The sequence below is a fragment of the Salmo salar genome, chromosome ssa07 (genome assembly GCF_905237065.1).
Source record: "Salmo salar chromosome ssa07, Ssal_v3.1, whole genome shotgun sequence".
Lineage (NCBI taxonomy): Eukaryota > Metazoa > Chordata > Actinopteri > Salmoniformes > Salmonidae > Salmo > Salmo salar.
In genome coordinates this window covers 14,937,960-14,959,785 of record NC_059448.1, presented here as the reverse complement: position 1 = coordinate 14,959,785, position 21,826 = coordinate 14,937,960, and the positions used below count along the sequence as shown (strand labels likewise).

Genomic DNA, 21,826 nt, shown 5'->3' with positions numbered 1-21,826 from the left:
ACATCTGCAAGAAGAAATGAAATATATGATTATAATTAATGAGGTAACTCTTCAATTATCTCTTTTGTCTTGCCCATTCACCCTATGAATGGCAAACATACACAATCCATGTCTCAATTGTCTCAAGGCTTAAAACTCCTTCTTTAACCTGTCTCCTCTTCATCTACACTGATTGAAGTGGATTTAAGTATTTTCTAGTCTCTGTCTAACCTAATGCATTCTCCATCTCTGCAATGGTCTGCTATACTGGGTAATAATCCATTTCATGAAGACTACATCTTTGATTTAGTTAAGAAGTTCTTTGTCTGCACCTAGTTTGCATTCAATAGCGAAAAGCACACAGTTTCCTTTCACATAGACAGTGAATAAATAATTTAATACACAGTCCACACATGCCGTCCTACGTCCTGAGGGAGGGTAATGTATTCTGACGTTGATTGATGAAACTATGTTCACCCCGTCTGATTGATTACGGATTGCTCCTTTCCGCAATGCTTTCTGCACAGCACTTCTGGATGGGTTCCATGAATTCTCCCTGGTTTTGGCTTGGTCGGCAGCCTAGTGTTTCTACCTCAGCGTGACGCAAATTAGAGGGTCCCGAGGCCCCGACAAACTCTGTTTGATCCTGGGCTGAGTCAACGTATGAAATATCAACCTATTTACTTCTGTTTGATCCTGGGCTGAGTCAACGTATGAAATATCAACCTATTTACCTCTGTTTGATCCTGGGCTGAGTCAACGTATGAAATATCAACCTATTTACTTCTGTTTGATCCTGGGCTGAGTCAACGTATGAAATATCAACCTATTTACCTCTGTTTGATCCTGGGCTGAGTCAACGTATGAAATATCAACCTATTTACCTCTGTTTGATCCTGGGCTGAGTCAACGTATGAAATATCAACCTATTTACCTCTGTTTGATCCTGGGCTGAGTCAACGTATGAAATATCAACCTATTTACTTCTGTTTGATCCTGGGCTGAGTCAACGTATGAAATATCAACCTATTTACCTCTGTTTGATCCTGGGCTGAGTCAACGTATGAAATATCAATCTATTTACTTCTGTTTGATCCTGGGCTGAGTCAACATATGAAATATCAACCTATTTACCTCTGTTTGATCCTGGGCTGAGTCAACGTATGAAATATCAACCTATTTACCTCTGTTTGATCCTGGGCTGAGTCAACGTATGAAATATCAATCTATTTACTTCTGTTTGATCCTGGGCTGAGTCAACATATGAAATATCAACCTATTTATTTTTGTTTGATCCTGGGCTGAGTCAACGTATGAAATATCAACCTATTTACCTCTGTTTGATCCTGGGCTGAGTCAACGTATGAAATATCAATCTATTTACCTCTGTTTGATCCTGGGCTGAGTCAACGTATGAAATATCAACCTATTTACCTCTGTTTGATCCTGGGCTGAGTCAACGTATGAAATATCAACCTATTTACCTCTGTTTGATCCTGGGCTGAGTCAACGTATGAAATATCAACCTATTTACTTTTGTTTGATCCTGGGCTGAGTCAACGTATGAAATATCAACCTATTTACTTTTGTTTGATCCTGGGCTGAGTCAACATATGAAATATCAACCTATTTACCTCTGTTTGACTTTTCTATCTCTCTCTTTTCTCTCCATCTTGTCTTCTTTGTCCCCTCTCTCTCTCTCTCTCTCTCTCAATCACTGTCAGTCTTCTCATCTCTTACTAATATTTACTGAAATATTTTAGTATTTTATTTTAAAATTTTATTTTAAAATCCACAACCCACAATCTCATTAAGGACTAAAGAGTAAGAAAAAGTGACATTAATCTGGCAAACAACATTTGTTTACACTTTTTCACAGTTTTTATGTGATTTTTGGAACATGAATTCATTTTTATTTTGATATGGCTGCAGTGTTTTTTTCCTTTGGAGAGTGGAGTTGAAGCTAGTTGATATTCTGCTTCAGTGAGCGTATTGGATTTGATGTACCTCATAAGACAGACAATATACTATATATTGATGCACAGAAAATACCTCAAATATAGTCTATTGACACATGGAAATATATGTAGTATCAACCAGCATAAGTTTGTACATTCCTCTGAAAATCTGAATTCAGACACTGTATAATACATCTGCAAGAAGAAATGAAATATATGATTATAATTAATGAGGTAACTCTTCAATTATCTCTTTTGTCTTGCCCATTCACCCTATGAATGGCAAACATACACAATCCATGTCTCAATTGTCTCAAGGCTTAAAACTCCTTCTTTAACCTGTCTCCTCTTCATCTACACTGATTGAAGTGGATTTAACAGGTGACTTCAATAAGGGATCATAGCTTTCACCTGGATTCACCTGGTCAGTCTATGTAATAAAATAAAGAGCTGGTGTTCCTAGATACACACTGTTCTCAATGGATCAGTTTGACCAAAGTTATTTCTGCCCCACCATTTGTTCTTTAAAGCTGCAGTATGTAACATTTTGGGAACCTGACCAAATTAACATAGAAATGTGTGTTATAGATTTGCTATTCTCATTGAAAGCAAGTCTAAGAAGCAGTGTATCTGTTCTATGTGCAGTATTTCTATGCTTCCCATTCTTAAGTTTCATTTTTGCATATTTTACTTTCAGTTTTGTACACCAGCTTCAAACAGCTGGAAATACTATATTTTTGGTTATGGAAAACATATTTCACATCGGCTTAGATGATTCAATGATTCTCTACACTATACTTGCTTGCTTAGTCACATAAACTGAAATTGCGCAGCGATTTCTGCATAGTGCACCTTTAAAGAGAACTGAACCTTCCATCTCACTGATGTGGAGCTCTGTGACAGCACTGGCACCTGCCCCTCTCATGAGACATTACTGTAGTGTACATGTGTGGGAGAGAGAGAGCGGTCGAGAGAGGGAGGGAGGGAGAGAGATGGAGAGTGAAAGAGAGAGGTAGAGAGACAGGGAAGGCGAGAGAGAGAGAGGTAGAGAGAGGTAGAGGTAGGGAGAGGTAGAGAGAGAGGTAGATAGAGAGGTAGAGAGACAGAGGGAGAGAGAGAGAGAGAGAGATGGGTAGATAGATTGTTAGCAGGCTAAAGGGTGGCAGGTAGCCTAGTGGTTAGAGTGTTGGGCCAGTAACCGAAAGGTTGCTGGATCAAATCTGTCATTCTGCCCCTGAACAAGACAGTTAACCCACTGTTCCTAGGCTGTCATTGTAAATAAGAATTTGTTCTTAACTGACTTGCCTACTTAAATAAAGAGAGAAGACCGGAACTAGCTGTATCTCTTTATGTGACTATGTGCGTGAGTCCTCCAAAGCCGATGCTGTGTTATAGATAGCAGGGCTTTGTTAAAGGGAGCCCTGCTATGTATTCTTCCTATTCTGTCTGGGGCTCATTAAAAGTGAACGAAACCAAATCCAGGCTCGGTTGGATGATGTAATTACAGCAAGTCTAACGAGGCCAAATATTAATTAGCCCGATGGGAGAGGCAGGCAGGGCAGATAGAAAACTCAGACGATACGCAGGGAGGGATCCAACATCTCTTTCTCTCTTTCTCTGTCGCTCCCCCTCTCGTCGGAGAGCAAGGAGACGTGACGCACATCTCAACGCCAATCACTCCTCCAAGATGTGGCTTTCCACCCCTCTCTCTCTCTCTCTCTCTCTCTCTCTCTCTCTCTCTCTCTGTCTTTCTGTGGCCGCTTCTTTCTTTCATGATCGGTCTCACTCTCTCCCTCTCTGTCGTCTGTTCCCCTTCTTTAACTTTGTATGTGTGTTTTGATGTGTGCTTCCGTGTGTGTGTGTGTGCGTGCGTGCGTGCGTGCGTGTATGTGTTTCTTTCCCTTTGGACTCCACTGAAAAGCCTTCAGAGAGTTACAATGCCCCTGCAGCCGGTTCATATGAGAGGTAGATCTCCCCAGTCATTGGCTCATTTGTGAGGTAGATCTCCCCAGTCATTGGCTCATTTGAGAGGTAGATCTCTCCAGTCATTGGCTCATATGAGAGGTAGATCTCCCCAGTCATTGGCTCACATCAGATAATACTAGGTCTCTCACAGGGGTTTTGTTTTCAAGGAGGGATTCAGGCTGTTGCCACGCCCCTCTACTACGACTGTGATATGTGGTTGTCTCACCTAGCTATCTTAAGATGCACTCACAGTGGTAAGTCGCTCTGGATAAGAGCATCTGCTAAATGACTAAAATGGAAAGGTTTACAGAACATAATGTGTGTGTGTGTGTGGAGGATACATGTGTGTGTGTGTGATGTTCTGTCTCGCAGGGAAGGCCAGACTGAGGAGAAAGTTTCCTCGACAATAGTGTGAGAGAGCCTAGTGTCTATCAGGAGCTGTGTGGTACTGCTCTGTCTTCTGGACAGCTACCGAAAAACTATCATTTCTCATTCTGATAACACCTCAATTTCGGCCTCCACCACCTACAGTGAAACCACACAGAGAATTGATCTAGTGTCGAATATTTCGGCTTAGTGTAGATCAGTATTACCTAGTAAGCACAGTGACTCCCATAATCTCCACCCACTTAATTAAGGTGTAATACGATTTTCATGTGGTTTTTTAAAACACCTTAACATCTATTGAATAAAAATAGTCAAACGTAATGTAATCTTTGCTGAGTTCTATTCCACATCAAATGAAAACAAGATCAAAAAACGGAACGTTAGCTAAATATTTTATAAAGGTTATTTCTAGATCTCCTAGGTTGCTGTAGGGTAAGCATTTGATTTGAGTCTTCACTGGAGAACACATAAACATGCCCAGTGGAACTTAGCTCTGGCAGTCTTAGCATTATGATGCATGTAAGAGTTCTTGGCAGTTCCCAGGCAACCAGCCAGTGTCCTGAAACCACGGTAAAATCTATCAACATCCTGCCCTTTTCACACCCCCGTCCATCCCGTGTCAGAAGTTCGTTTGACCTTTCTGTTCACGTCGACATTGGAGCTGTCACTGAGCCACTTTGAGATCTTAGTCAATGAGAAACCAGGGTGGGTGCACATCTGGCCAACCAGAGCTGCATATGAGAGGTCATGGGGTCACAGTAGTAGAAAAAAATGGGTTATTGGAGCTAGCTGTTTCTGTGGGTCTCTGCTGGGCTGATGGACCCCCTGTAGTGGACACAGAACCCCCAGAGTGGACTCACCATTTCCAGGCTCACACTCCTCCAAGTCCTCGTCATCGCTGGGACACTCAGCAGACGCTACCAATATGTCATCCGTGTTCTGGAACAAAGAGGGAGGGAGAGAAAGAGGGGAGGGAGGGAGGGAGGGAGGGAGAGAGATAGAGAGAGAGGGAGGGAGAGAAAGAGGGAGGGAGGGAGGGAGGGAGGGAGGGAGGGAGGGAGGGAGAGGGTGTGAGAGGGGGTTCTATTTCTGGGGCAAACAGGAGTTTTCTCCTGTCAGTGGGACCTGACTAGGATCAACTCTGGTTGTAGGATGTAACTAGGGCCCAAAGTTTACCTGGCAGGTAGTGTAAACATACCTTCCAACCAGTTATTCGACTAGTCGGACACCAAGGCACAAGGTAAGCCCAATACAGTGTCACACCTTCAACCTGGTTATCACTGTTTCTTCATTGGCCAACTCCCCTGTCATTGTTGTCAAGCACCAACAGAATGGCAACCAGTCTGACACATCTCCATTTTGAGTTCAACACACTCCATATAATACACCCCAGTGATAATACATTGTTGACGTCCATTAAGCCCAGAACCACAGCACACTACATTATGACATTGGAAGATAGGTTAATAGCGGCTATAATAAAAAGCCCATTCAGAACTCTGTCGCTCGTGTGCTCTCACACCCCTGTACTGCCTGGCAGAATACCTTATCTATTCTCCTCAACCCCCAGGCTCAAGTTAATATTCAAGACAAGCTCAGCCTGAAGGAATACAGGGGGGAGGGATGAGGGCTTTTTATCATGAGCAGCACAATTGATTTGAGCACAGTGATTTGTTCACTGTGTCTGTACACAGAGTTCTCCTTTATGTATCCATAGCCAGGATGGATTTACTTATTCATCAAATGGTGTGTGTGTGTGTGTGTGTGTGTGTGTGTGTGTGTGTGTGTGTGTGTGTGTGTGTGTGTGTGTGTGTGTGTGTGTGTGTGTGTGTGTGTGTGTGTGTGTGTGTGTGTGTGTGTGTGTGTGTGTGTGTGTGTGTGTGTGTGTGTGTGTGTGTGTCCACCTGGACATAATGAGCGCATGGTAAAATCTGCACCAGACACACTCTTCCATTTCATTTACCATCTCCTAAATGGGCAGCGCTCCCTTTGATAACAAATATCTAATGATGTTGTAGCCTAGAATGGATTTCTAACGTTGTGCTTTCAAAGTATTGGTCTTTTAATGCATATTTGATTAGTATTTTCTCTGTCTGGGTGTAGAATGTCATTAATGAGAGGGGGAAACAGTAGATGAATACAGATATGAAGGAGCATGTGGTGTTTGAACCCTTTTTACGTTACATTTTAGGAATGCAGCTTGAAAAAAATCTATTAATATCTGAAAATATTGGCACTACAATAGAATTGGTATTTATTTATTTAGGATAGTCCACTCGGTAACACTTGCCACTGTTTTCGAGTCCAGTACATTATTCCGGGCGCCGATGACGGGCGCTGATTCAGAGGGGTTAAATGCGGAAGACACATTTCAGTTGAATACATTCAGTTGGACAACTGACTAGGTATCCCACTTCCCCAGTCCCTTATTAGATGCTGTATGTATGTTATCAAGGAGTTGTCTCAATGCCTCCCCCTGGAGTTAGGAATGCAGACATTCACTTCCTTCATCTGGACAACCTGCCCAAGCTGCACTGTTGACGTCTTGCTGCAATACTTTTCATTCATCCAGATCAGTGTTAACCAAATCTCTTCTCGGGCCAGTTCCATTCATTTAGTCTATTCCAGTACCAGAACACATCATTCATTAGGGCTCCCGAGTGGCGCAGCGGTCTAAGGCACTGCATCTCAGTGCTAGAGGCATCACTACAGACCCTGGTTTGATTCCAGGCTGTATCACAACCGGCCATGATTTGGAGTCCCATAAGGCGTCGCACAATTGGCCCAGTGTCGTCCGTGTTAGGGTTTGGCCAGCGTAGGCCGTCATTGTCAATAAGAATTTGTTCTTAACTGACTTGCCTAGTTAAATAAAAGTTAAATAAAATAAACAAATGTATTCAACTAGTAACTAATCATCAAGCTTTTGATGAGTTGAATCAGGAATGCTACATGTAGTACTGGAATAAACATGCACCATGGTAGTGGAATACCTGGTGGTACTCAGAGGAGGGTAAAGTTGCCCCTAGACGCTGATCTGGGGTCAGTTGAGCATTTCTACCAATAATGGTTAGGGTTAAGACTGGGGGAGGGGAATGTGATCCTAGAGTTCTACCAAGGGGAAACTCCCCCCATTCTGTACCATGTAGTCCGCTATCAGTGTAAAACGAAACCAGAAAAAGTGACGGTCTTATTTAAAACATCAAAGAATTGTTTGTCATGATCAAAGCGTCTCAATCAGAATAGCTGAACGTTTATTTTTTCTCGGTCTTGGAGAAATTTGGGTCAGTTGTGTCCCATCCCCCTATCCCGTTTCGATGGTGTTGGTAGCATCACGTCAAGCAGAAGGGGGCTTCCTGGCTCGTTAAAGCAGCCCTGCGACATTAGCTTGCGCCCCAGTTGAGGCTGTACAGTACTTATAGAGCAATTACCAGGTTTGGTCTAGCGCAAAACACATGACAGCCTCCATAAGCTGGCCTATTAACTGCACAGACGACAGTGTGTGTGTGTGTGTGTGTGTGTGTGTGTGTGTGTGTGTGTGTGTGTGTGTGTGTGTGTGTGTGTGTGTGTGTGTGTGTGTGTGTGTGTGTGTGTGTGTGTGTGTGTGTGTGTGTGTGTTGGGGACGCAATGCTAGCTAACTGACTAATGCATGGGTCATGTGAACAGGGTTGAGAGGAGCGCCCCATCAGATCGCTGGCCCAGGAAATGGAACTAAGAAGATCACCAGGATCAGACGGGCGGCCATCTTAGATGTTGAATGTAGCGTTCGATCTCTGGACTTCTTCAGCTGTAAAGCGATGGGCCATTTCAGCCATAGTTGTAATGTTTTATATGGGATTTGGGGGGTGACATGTTGGCTTTTCCTTTTCCTTTGTCTTGTCATAGTTGTCTTTCCACTCCCCCAAAACTGAAATACTCATGTTCTGTCTCTTCCTGTCCTCTCTTCCCCATACCGCCATCCCTCTATCTGTCTCCTCTATCTCCATCTATCTATTCGTTTGCCTCCGTCTGCTACACTCAACCTCCCCTCCATCCCTCCATCTCTCTCTTTGTCTCATCTCTCTCTCTCCTTGTCCACCAGCGGGAGAGCAAGGCGAGCTCGCCGGGCCGTGAAAACGACACATCAGCTATTAGTGGAGAAAAAGGAAGATATACCAGGAAGAGAAGGGTATTGACAGAGCCATCCGTTAGAGTGGTGAAAGCTGGGTTAGACCAACAAAGCATCTGTACTAATGCACATGGCTGAATTCCACCAATTTGTTTTGGGACATGGACTGATGAAATAAATACCTAAGGATTGTTTTTAGGTTGACTTTTCCATTAAGGCTTAGATCATAGAATTTGTAATGATGGTACTTGGTTGAGTAACTTGTTTGTAATGGGCGTTGCTTTTCGTAATAAAATGTTATTTGGGGTTATCTTATGTAGGTACAATGCAATATAGCAAAGCCGTTAACATTTTTGAACATCTCTGAGAAATGCGTAGGATCTGAGGGTGTGTTATGACTTTGTGCTGTGCATAAACGTCAAGCCATAAACAGTAGGCTCATTAATGATGGAAAACAACACCAGATATCTGCAGGAGCTGACTGTGCCTCCGAGTACCAGGATGCATACAGACATGAATCATTGATCTCATGTTTACTAGGCTCTGAGAGTAGCTAAACTGCACACCATCATGTCTCCTGCATAACCACAGCAAAGAGGTCATCAGATATAACATAGGGTGTGTCCTAAATGACACCCTATCTCCTATATAGTGCACTACTATTGACCAAGGCCCATAAGGAATAAGCTACCATTTGGGAGGCACCCATAGTGTGTAATAGAACTCTACAGAGGTCCCTAAACTCCATTCCTAACAGTAGAGCCAGTTGCGTCATACTGTACATCATTAACTTTGGAAGGACAGACTATCTGCATTGATAACCGTGCAGAACCACAGCCATTGAATTATACATTACTTTGGAAGGATGGCGAAGTTAGCAGCATTGATCTTTATACTGTCTACAATGTGTGATCTCCTCTCTCCTCACAACCGATGGATAGAGTACATGGACAGTCCACGACTGCTTTGATAACACCATGTAGAGATAATTAAGTGACTGCTTTGATAACACCATATAGAGATAATTAAGCGACTGCTTTGATAACACCATATAGAGATAATTAAGCCACTGCTTTGATTACACCATATAGAGATAATTAAGCCACTGCTTTGATTACACCATATAGAGATAATTAAGCGACTGCTTTGATAACACCATTTAGAGATAATTAAGCGACTGCTTTGTTAACACCATATAGAGATAATTAAGCCATTGATTTGATAACACCATTTAGAGATAATTAAGCAACTGCTTTGTTAACACCATATAGAGATAATTAAGCCATTGATATGATAACACCATATAAAGATAATTAAGTGCATTTCCCCCCATTTAATGAATTTAGTCAAGCTGAAGTCAAAGGATTGTGGCTCTGGCTATGCAGTGTGATCAGGGATGGACAATGATGGTGCAATAGCTAACATTGAATTAGATGGTTCTTGATTGGTTTTTGCAGTGTGTTAACTAGCGGCATGAGACACCCACCCCTCTCTAGTCTACCCCTACACACCCTCTCATACCCCTGGCACGCTCAGTCTCTCTCAAGCAGCCTGTCGCAGCCTCTCGCTATCTCTCTCTCGTTTCTCTTCTCTCCGAGAAGCTTTTAGTTCCACACAGTAATTAGCACTGTGTTATCAGCTCAGGAGAGAGAGAGAGAGAGAGAGAGAGAGAGAGAGAGAGAGAGAGAGAGAGAGAGAGAGAGAGAGAGAGAGAGAGAGAGAGAGAGAGAGAGAGAGAGAGAGAGAAAGAGAGAGAGAGAGAGAGAGAGAGAGAGCGAGAGAGAAGAAAGAAAGAGGGGGAGTTAGGGAGTTGGTATGAGAGCAGTGTTCTTCGGCAGAGAACACTTAATCATGGTAGGCTGGGATGCTGAGAGCTTTGTGAGATTGAGTTTAGGTAAGCTTGAGGACAACAGGGTTGGGGAAGTTACCGTTACTCCCAACCCTGGAGGACAAGGAGGGTGATAATGAACAACTTGTTGGAGACAAACCCAATGTTAATTGAAACTTTTTCATATTTGCAACGCAACACCGCGCAAGTTTGTTGAAATGTTAGGAACAGCCCCAGCTTGCGTAAGAACTGAGCCTTACCTAATCCACCCATACATAATTGAGTATTCTGTAACGCTTGAAATATGGAACAAAGTAAACAAACGGATAGACAAAAACAAATTCCATCCAGACCTGCTTTAGTCATTCATTTTCTTTCAAATGATGAACATTATGCATGTAAGAGTCCTTGGCAGTTCTCACGCAACCTGCCAGCACACTATGTCCTGAAACCAGGGTAAAATCTATCAACATCCTATCCTTTTCACGCCGCTATCCATCCCGTGTCAGAATTTTGTTTACTTGATGTATTAACTTTGAGTGATTGAGACTGCCTGGAATGGCAGATGTCCGGGGTTTGCACTTTAGGGACTAATCCATTTATTCAGTTGTGTCAGGCTAGCTCAAAACCGACAGCTTGTCCTCCAATAAACTCCCATGTCTCTCTAGGTCCCTGGAGCCTAATAATGTTCTAATGCTATGACACCCCACTGCTGCTGCATAGCTGCATTTACATTATATTACATTACATTACATTATAATGTATGTGGCTTGCGGGCTAATTAATAGATGGTAGGGGCGCTGAAATGGGGGGAAGCTCTTTCCTCTCCTAGAGGACATGGGGCTTATTATGGACTGCATGGTGACTGGGAGGCATGGCGATTACATGGGGACTGTTAATACAGCTTATTATGGACTGCATGGTGACTGGGAGGCATGGCGACTACATGGGAACTGTTAATACAGCTTATTATGGACTGCATGGTGACTGGGTGGCATGGCAATTACATGGGGACTGTTAATACAGCTTATTATGGACTGCATGGTGACTGGGAGGCATGGCAACTACATGGGGACTGTTAATACAGCTTATTATGGACTGCATGGTGACTGGGAGGCATGGCGACTACATGGGAACTGTTAATACAGCTTATTATGGACTGCATGGTGACTGGGTGGCATGGCGATTACATGAGGACTGTTAATACAGCTTATTATGGACTGCATGGTGACTGGGAGGCATGGCGACTACATGGGGACTGGGTGGCATGGCGACAACATGGAGACTGGGAGGCATGGCGACTACATGGGGACTGGGTGGCATGGCGACTACATGGGGACTGTTAATACAGCTTATTATGGACTGCATGGGGACTGGGAGGCATGGCGACTACATGGGGACTACATGGAGACTGGGAGGCATGGCGACTACATGGTGACTGGGAGGCATGGCGATTACATGGGGACTGGGTGGCATGGCGACTACATGGGGACTGGGAGGCATGGCGACTACATGGTGACTGGGAGGCATGGCGACTACATGGGGACTGGGTGGCATGGTGACTACATGGAGACTGGGAGGCATGGCGACTACATGGAGACTGGGAGGCATGGCGACTACATGGAGACTGGGAGGCATGGCGACTACATGGAGACTGGGAGGCATGGCGACTGCATGGGGACTGGGTGGCATGGCGACTACATGGGGACTGGGAGGCATGGCGACTACATGGGGACTGGGTGGCATGGCGACTACATGGAGACTGGGAGGCATGGCGACTACATGGGGAGTGGGTGGCATGGCGACTACATGGAGACTGGGAGGCATGGCGACTACATGGGGAGTGGGTGGCATGGTGACTACATGGTGACTGGGAGGCATGGCGACTACATGGGGACTGGGAGGCATGGCGACTACATGGGGACTGGGTGGCATGGCGACTACATGGGGACTGGGAGGCATGGTGACTACATGGAGACTGCGTGGCATGGCGACTACATGGGGACTGGGTTGCATGGCGACTACATGGTGACTGGGAGGCAGGGCGACTACATGGGGACTGGGAGGCATGGCGATTACATGGGGACTGGATGGCATGGCGACTACATGGAGACTGGGAGGCATGGCGACTGCATGGTGACTGGGTGGCATGGCGACTACATGGGGACTGGGAGGCATGGCGACTGCATGGTGACTGGGTGGCATGGCGACTACATGGGGACTGGGAGGCATGGCGACTACATGGTGTCTGGGTGGCATGGCGACTACATGGAGACTGGGAGGCATGGCGATTACATGGGGACTGGGAGGCATGGCGACTGCATGGAGACTGGGTGGCATGGCGACTACATGGGGACTGGGAGGCATGGCGACTACATGGAGACTGGGAGGCATGGCGATTACATGGAGACTGGGAGGCATGGCGACTACATGGGGACTGGGTGGCATGGCGATTACATGGGGACTGGGTGGCATGGCGATTACATGGGGACTGGGTGGCATGGCGATTACATGGGGACTGGGTGGCATGGTGATTACATGGGGACTGGGAGGCATCGTGACTACATGGAGACTGGGAGGCATGGTGACTGCATGGTGACTGGGTGGCATGGCGACTACATGGAGACTGGGAGGCATGGTGACTGCATGGTGACTGGGAGGCATGGCGACTACATGGGGACTGAGAGGCAGGGCGACTACATGGGGACTGGGAGGCATGGCGACTACATTGACACTGGGAGGCATGGTGACTACATGGTGACTGGGTGGCATGGCGACTACATGGAGACTGGGAGGCATGGTGACTGCATGGTGACTGGGAGGCATGGCGACTACATGGGGACTGGGAGGCAGGGCGACTACAAGGGGACTGGGAGGCATGGCGACTACATGGACACTGGGAGGCATGGTGACTACATGGAGACTGGGAGGCATGGCGACTACATGGAGACTGGGAGGCATGGCGACTACATGGTGTCTGGGTGGCATGGCGACTACATGGAGACTGGGAGGCATGGCGATTACATGGGGACTGGGAGGCATGGCGACTACATGGGGATTGGGTGGCATGGCGACTACATGGGGACTGGGAGGCATGGCGACTGCATGGAGACTGGGTGGCATGGCGACTACATGGGGACTGGGAGGCATGGCGACTACATGGAGACTGGGAGGCATGGCGATTACATGGAGACTGGGAGGCATGGCGACTACATGGGGACTGGGTGGCATGGCGATTACATGGGGACTGGGTGGCATGGCGATTACATGGGGACTGGGTGGCATGGCGATTACATGGGGACTGGGTGGCATGGTGATTACAAGGGGACTGGGAGGCATGGTGACTACATGGAGACTGGGAGGCATGGTGACTGCATGGTGACTGGGTGGCATGGCGACTACATGGAGACTGGGAGGCATGGTGACTGCATGGTGACTGGGAGGTATGGCGACTACATGGGGACTGGGAGGCAGGGCAACTACATGGGGACTGGGAGGCATGGCGACTACATGGAGACTGGGAGGCATGGTGACTACATGGAGACTGGGAAGCATGGCGACTACATGGAGACTGGGAGGCATGGCGACTACATGGAGACTGGGAGTCATGGCGACTACATGGTGACTGTGTGGCATGGCGACTACATGGGGACTGGGAGGCATGGCGACTACATGGAGACTGGGAGGCATGGCGACTACATGGTGACTGGGTGGCATGGTGACTACATGGGGACTGGGAGGCATGGCGACTACATGGGGACTGGGAGGCATGGCGACTACATGGAGACTGGGAGGCATGGTGACTACATGGAGACTGGGAAGCATGGCAACTACATGGAGACTGGGAGGCATGGCGACTACATGGGAACTGGGAGGCATGGCGACTACATGGAGACTGGAAGGCATGGCGACTACATGGAGACTGGGTGACATGGCGACTACATGGGGACTGGGAGGCATGGCGACTGCATGGGGACTGGGAGGCATGGTGACTACATGGAGACTGGGAGGCATGGCGACTGCATGGGGACTGGGAGGCATGGCGACTGCATGGAGACTGGGTGGCATGGCGACTACATGGGGACTGGGAGGCATGGCGACTGCATGGGGACTGGGAGGCATGGTGACTACATGGAGACTGGGAGGCATGGCGTCTACATGGGGCTGGGTGGCATGGCGACTACATGGGGCTGGGAGGCATGGCGACTACATGGGGACTGGGTGGCATGGCGACTACATGGAGATTGGGAGGCATGGCGATTACATGGGGACTGGGTGGCATGGCGACTACATGGAGACTGGGAGGCATGGCGACTACATGGGGACTGGGTGGCATGGCGACTACATGGAGACTGGGAGGCATGGCGACTACATGGGGAGTGGGTGGCATGGTGACTACATGGTGACTGGGAGGCATGGCGACTACATGGGGACTGGGAGGCATGGCGACTACATGGGGACTGGGTGGCATGGCGACTACATGGGGACTGGGAGGCATGGTGACTACATGGAGACTGCGTGGCATGGCGACTACATGGGGACTGGGTGGCATGGCGACTACATGGTGACTGGGAGGCAGGGCGACTACATGGGGACTGGGAGGCATGGCGATTACATGGGGACTGGGAGGCATGGCGACTACATGGAGACTGGGAGGCATGGCGACTGCATGGTGACTGGGTGGCATGGCAACTACATGGGGACTGGGAGGCATGGCGACTGCATGGTGACTGGGTGGCATGGCGACTACATGGGGACTGGGAGGCATGGCGACTACATGGTGTCTGGGTGGCATGGCGACTACATGGAGACTGGGAGGCATGGCGATTACATGGGGACTGGGAGGCATGGCGACTACATGGGGATTGGGTGGCATGGCGACTACATGGGGACTGGGAGGCATGGCGACTGCATGGAGACTGGGTGGCATGGCGACTACATGGGGACTGGGAGGCATGGCGACTACATGGAGACTGGGAGGCATGGCGATTACATGGAGACTGGGAGGCATGGCGACTACATGGGGACTGGGTGGCATGGCGATTACATGGGGACTGGGTGGCATGGCGATTACATGGGGACTGGGTGGCATGGCGATTACATGGGGACTGGGTGGCATGGTGATTACATGGGGACTGGGAGGCATGGTGACTACATGGAGACTGGGAGGCATGGTGACTGCATGGTGACTGGGTGGCATGGCGACTACATGGAGACTGGGAGGCACGGTGACTGCATGGTGACTGGGAGGCATGGCGACTACATGGGGACTGGGAGGCAGGGCGACTACATGGGGACTGGGAGGCATGGCGACTACATGGAGACTGGGAGGCATGGTGACTACATGGAGACTGGGAGGCATGGCGACTACGTGGAGACTGGGAGGCATGGCGACTACATGGAGACTGGGAGGCATGGCGACTACATGGTGACTGTGTGGCATGGCGACTACATGGGGACTGGGAGGCATGGCGACTACATGGAGACTGGGAGGCATGGCGACTACATGGTGACTGGGTGGCATGGTGACTACATGGGGACTGGGAGGCATGGCGACTACATGGGGACTGGGAGGCATGGCGACTACATGGAGACTGGGAGGCATGGTGACTACATGGAGACTGGGAAGCATGGCGACTACATGGAGACTGGGAGGCATGGCGACTACATGGGGACTGGGTGGCATGGCGACTACATGGAGACTGGGAGGCATGGCGACTACATGGGGAGTGGGTGGCATGGTGACTACATGGTGACTGGGAGGCATGGCGACTACATGGGGACTGGGAGGCATGGCGACTACATGGGGACTGGGAGGCATGGCGACTACATGGGGACTGGGAGGCATGGTGACTACATGGAGACTGCGTGGCATGGCGACTACATGGGGACTGGGTGGCATGGCGACTACATGGGGACTGGGAGGCATGGTGACTACATGGAGACTGCGTGGCATGGCGACTACATGGGGACTGGGAGGCATGGCGACTACATGGAGACTGGGAGGCATGGTGACTACATGGAGACTGGGAAGCATGGCGACTACATGGAGACTGGGAGGCATGGCGACTACATGGGGACTGGGTGGCATGGCGACTACATGGAGACTGGGAGGCATGGCGACTACATGGGGAGTGGGTGGCATGGTGACTACATGGTGACTGGGAGGCATGGCGACTACATGGGGACTGGGAGGCATGGCGACTACATGGGGACTGGGAGGCATGGCGACTACATGGGGACTGGGAGGCATGGTGACTACATGGAGACTGCGTGGCATGGCGACTACATGGGGACTGGGTGGCATGGCGACTACATGGGGACTGGGAGGCATGGTGACTACATGGAGACTGCGTGGCATGGCGACTACATGGGGACTGGGAGGCATGGTGACTACATGGAGACTGCGTGGCATGGCGACTACATGGGGACTGGGAGGCATGGCGACTACATGGGGACTGGGAGGCATGGTGACTACATGGAGACTGCGTGGCATGGCGACTACATGGGGACTGGGTGGCATGGCGACTACATGGTGACTGTGTGGCATGGCGACTACATGGGGACTGGGAGGCATGGCGACTACATGGAGACTGGGAGGCATGGCGACTACATGGTGACTGGGTGGCATGGTGACTACATGGGGACTGGGAGGCATGGCGACTACATGGGGACTGGGAGGCATGGCGACTACATGGAGACTGGGAGGCATGGTGACTACATGGAGACTGGGAAGCATGGCAACTACATGGAGACTGGGAGGCATGGCGACTACATGGGAACTGGGAGGCATGGCGACTACATGGAGACTGGGAGGCATGGCGACTACATGGAGACTGGGTGACATGGCGACTACATGGGGACTGGGAGGCATGGCGACTGCATGGGGACTGGGAGGCATGGTGACTACATGGAGACTGGGAGGCATGGCGACTGCATGGGGACTGGGAGGCATGGCGACTGCATGGAGACTGGGTGGCATGGCGACTACATGGGGACTGGGAGGCATGGCGACTGCATGGGGACTGGGAGGCATGGTGACTACATGGAGACTGGGAGGCATGGCGTCTACATGGGGCTGGGTGGCATGGCGACTACATGGGGCTGGGAGGCATGGCGACTACATGGGGACTGGGTGGCATGGCGACTACATGGAGATTGGGAGGCATGGCGATTACATGGGGACTGGGTGGTATGGAGACTACATGGGGACTGGGAGGCATGGCGACTACATGGAGACTGGGAGGCATGGCGACTGCATGGTGACTGGGTGGCATGGCGACTGCATGGTGACTGGGTGGCATGGCGACTACATGGTGACTGGGTGGCATGGCGACTACATGGTGACTGGGTGGCATGGCGACTACATGGTGACTGGGTGGCATGGTGACTACATGGAGACTGGGAGGCATGGTGACTGCATGGTGACTGGGAGGCATGGCGATTACATGGGGACTGTTAATCCAGATTATTATGGACTACATGGTGACTGGGTGGCATGGCGACTACATGGTGACTGGGTGGCATGGCGACTACATGGGGACTGGGTGGCATGGCGACTACATGGAGACTGGGAGGCATGGCGACTACATGGGGACTGGGAGGCATGGCGACTACATGGAGACTGGGAGGCATGGCGACTACATGGAGACTGGGAGGCATGGTGACTACATGGAGACTGGGAAGCATGGCAACTACATGGAGACTGGGAGGCATGGCGACTACATGGGAACTGGGAGGCATGGCGACTACATGGAGACTGGGAGGCATGGCGACTACATGGAGACTGGGTGACATGGCGACTACATGGGGACTGGGAGGCATGGCGACTGCATGGGGACTGGGAGGCATGGTGACTACATGGAGACTGGGAGGCATGGCGACTGCATGGGGACTGGGAGGCATGGCGACTGCATGGAGACTGGGTGGCATGGCGACTACATGGGGACTGGGAGGCATGGCGACTGCATGGGGACTGGGAGGCATGGTGACTACATGGAGACTGGGAGGCATGGCGTCTACATGGGGCTGGGTGGCATGGCGACTACATGGGGCTGGGAGGCATGGCGACTACATGGGGACTGGGTGGCATGGCGACTACATGGAGATTGGGAGGCATGGCGATTACATGGGGACTGGGTGGTATGGAGACTACATGGGGACTGGGAGGCATGGCGACTACATGGAGACTGGGAGGCATGGCGACTGCATGGTGACTGGGTGGCATGGCGACTGCATGGTGACTGGGTGGCATGGCGACTACATGGTGACTGGGTGGCATGGCGACTACATGGTGACTGGGTGGCATGGCGACTACATGGTGACTGGGTGGCATGGTGACTACATGGAGACTGGGAGGCATGGTGACTGCATGGTGACTGGGAGGCATGGCGATTACATGGGGACTGTTAATCCAGATTATTATGGACTACATGGTGACTGGGTGGCATGGCGACTACATGGTGACTGGGTGGCATGGCGACTACATGGGGACTGGGTGGCATGGCGACTACATGGAGACTGGGAGGCATGGCGACTACATGGGGACTGGGAGGCATGGCGACTACATGGAGACTGGGAGGCATGGCGACTACATGGGGACTGGGTGGCATGGCGACTACATGGAGACTGGGAGGCATGGTGACTACATGGGGACTGGGAGGCATGGCGATTACATGGGGACTGGGTGGCATGGCGATTACATGGGGACTGGGAGGCATGGCGACTACATGGAGACTGGGAGGCATGGCGACTACATGGGGACTGGGTGGTATGGCGACTACATGGAGACTACATGGGGACTGGGAGGCATGGCGACTACATGGGGCTGGGAGGCATGGCGACTACATGGGGACTGGGTGGTATGGCGACTACATGGAGACTACATGGGGACTGGGAGGCATGGCGACAACATGGGGCTGGGAGGCATGGCGACTACATGGGGCTGGGAGGCATGGCGACTACATGGGGACTGGGTGATATGGCGACTACATGGAGACTACATGGGGACTGGGAGGCATGGCGACTACATGGAGACTGGGAGGCATGGCGACTACATGGGGACTGGGTGGTATGGCGACTACATGGAGACTACATGGGGACTGGGAGGCATGGCGACTACATGGGGACTGGGAGACATGGCGACTACATGGAGACTGGGAGGCATGGCGACTGCATGGGGACTGGGTGGCATGGCGACTACATGGAGACTGGGAGGCATGGCGACTACATGGGGACTGGGAGGCATGGCGACTACATGGGGACTGGGAGGCATGGCGACTACATGGGGACTGGGTGGCATGGCGACTACATGGAGACTACATGGGGACTGGGAGGCATGGCGACTACATGGGGACTGGGTGGCATGGCGACTACATGGGGACTGGGTGGCATGGCGACTCCATGGGGAATGGATGGCATGGCGACTACATGGGGACTACATGGGGAATGGGTGGCATGGCGACTACATGGGGACTACATGGGGAAAGGGTGGCATGGCGATTACATGGGGACTGGGTGTGACTGTATGTCTACTGTAGGTGGTGCATTAGTTCTGTCCCCTCTTCTTCCCTAGCTGCCACTGAGGAGTGAGGGATCCAGTCCAGATTAGTCCTGGAAAATCATAGCCTTCATATATGGACACGGGCTTACTTACACGCACGCACGCACGCACACACGCACACACGCACACACGCACACACGCACACACGCACACACACACACACACACACACACACACACACACACACACACACACACACACAGACAGACAAAGGCCGGGTAATTGAGATGAGCCATTTATTTTATTCCGTCCATGCCACAAGTGTCTGGCTACGTGTGATTGATAGGTCTGGGTGGGTGTGATTGATAGGTCTGGGTGGGTGTGATTGATAGGTCTGGGTGGGTGTGATTGGTAGGTCTGGATGGGTGTGATTGATAGGTCTGGATGGGTGTGATTGGTAGGTGTGGATGAGTGTGATTGATAGGTCTGGATGGGTGTGATTGATAGGTCTGGATGGGTGTGATTGGTAGGTGTGGATGGGTGTGATTGATAGGTCTGGATGGGTGTGATTGATATGTCTGGATGGGTGTGATTGATATGTCTGGATGGGTGTGATTGATATGTCTGGATGGGTGTGATTGATATGTCTGGATGGGTGTGATTGGTAGGTGTGGATGAGTGTGATTGATAGGTCTGGATGGGTGTGATTGATATGTCTGGATGGGTGTGATTGATATGTCTGGATGGGTGTGATTGATATGTCTGGATGGGTGTGATTGATATGTCTGGATGGGTGTGATTGATAGGTCTGGATGGGTGTGATTGATAGGTCTGGATGGGTGTGATTGATAGGTCTGGATGGGTGTGATTGATAGGTCTGGATGGGTGTGATTGATATGTCTGGATGGGTGTGATTGATAGGTCTGGATGGGTGTGATTGATAGGTCTGGATGGGTGTGATTGATAGGTCTGGATGGGTGTGATTGATAGGTCTGGATGGGTGTGATTGATAGGTCTGGATGGGTGTGATTGATAGGTCTGGATGGGTGTGATTGATAGGTCTGGGTGGGTGTGATTGATAGGTCTGGATGGGTGTGATTGATAGGTCTGGATGGGTGTGATTGATATGTCTGGATGGGTGTGATTGATATGTCTGGATGGGTGTGATTGATAGGTCTGGATGGGTGTGATTGATATGTCTGGATGGGTGTGATTCATATTGCCCCTAACAATGTGTTTAGGCTTCGATCAGTGATGTTGCTTTGGAAGGAATCAAGACTCTACTAGGGTATACTAGACTGTGGAATTTTTATGGAGTTCATTTGAAGTTCAAGTGGGATTTTGTAGAGAAGGATAAACTTCATGAAACACCCCTATTATCTCTAACCCCTACTAAGCCATCTACCACTGTGGTTAGAAAGTTGTCCTTATAGGTGCAGCTCTAGGATCAGATTATCCTTCCCAAACCCCATCATCTCAAAGGAAAAACTCAAAACTGCCTTTTGATTACTGTCTAGGACCCCGGCAGGGCAATTTCATCCCCTTCCCTCCTACCCAGCCCAGGCCAGTCTATAGTCTACATCCAGCCTACTCTACCCTACCCTAACCCAATCCACCCTACCCCATCCTAACCCACCCTAGTCCCCATCCACTAACCTGTGTGACACTGTCTCTCATGGTGGGTGAGCGCTGCTTGCGGGTGGTGGTGGTAGCCAACGTGGTGGTTGTCTCCATGATGGTGGTGGACATGTCGGCCAGCGGCGTGGTGCTGGTGGTGTCTGTGGTGAGCACCGAGGGCACGTCGCCCACCAGCCGCAGGTTGCCCTGGGCCTGCACATTGGGGTCGCCCTCGGCCGCCAGCTTGAGCACCTGCAGCCCGTTGTAGTAGAGGCCCGAGATCTGGCCCTGGAAGTGACGGGCCTTGTCGCCGCCACCACCGCCGATCTTGATGAACGCCTGGCTGTTGAAGATGGTCAACTGTCGACCTGGTGGAGGGAGAGAAGAGAAAGGGGGAGAGAGAGAGAGAGAGAGAGAGAAGAGAAAAGTGGTAGATAAAAAGGGGCAGAAGAAAGAGAGGTGGGCAGAGAAACAAAAAGAGACA

General features: G+C 50.1%; 1 protein-coding gene across 8 annotated transcripts in view; it reads right to left on the bottom strand.

The window, feature by feature from the left end:
• Window positions 1-21,826, bottom strand: part of LOC106608688 (neurexin-2) — a 1,106,898-nt gene that overhangs the window by 8,978 nt on the left and 1,076,094 nt on the right. For all 8 annotated transcript variants that reach the window (XM_045721575.1, XM_045721576.1, XM_045721574.1 and 5 more), the window contains 2 exons: window positions 21,382-21,710; window positions 5,150-5,228 (listed from right to left, as the gene is read on the bottom strand). In XM_045721575.1, coding sequence (XP_045577531.1) covers window positions 5,150-5,228; window positions 21,382-21,710 — 408 coding nt within the window. The remainder of the gene's footprint in view (window positions 1-5,149; window positions 5,229-21,381; window positions 21,711-21,826) is intronic.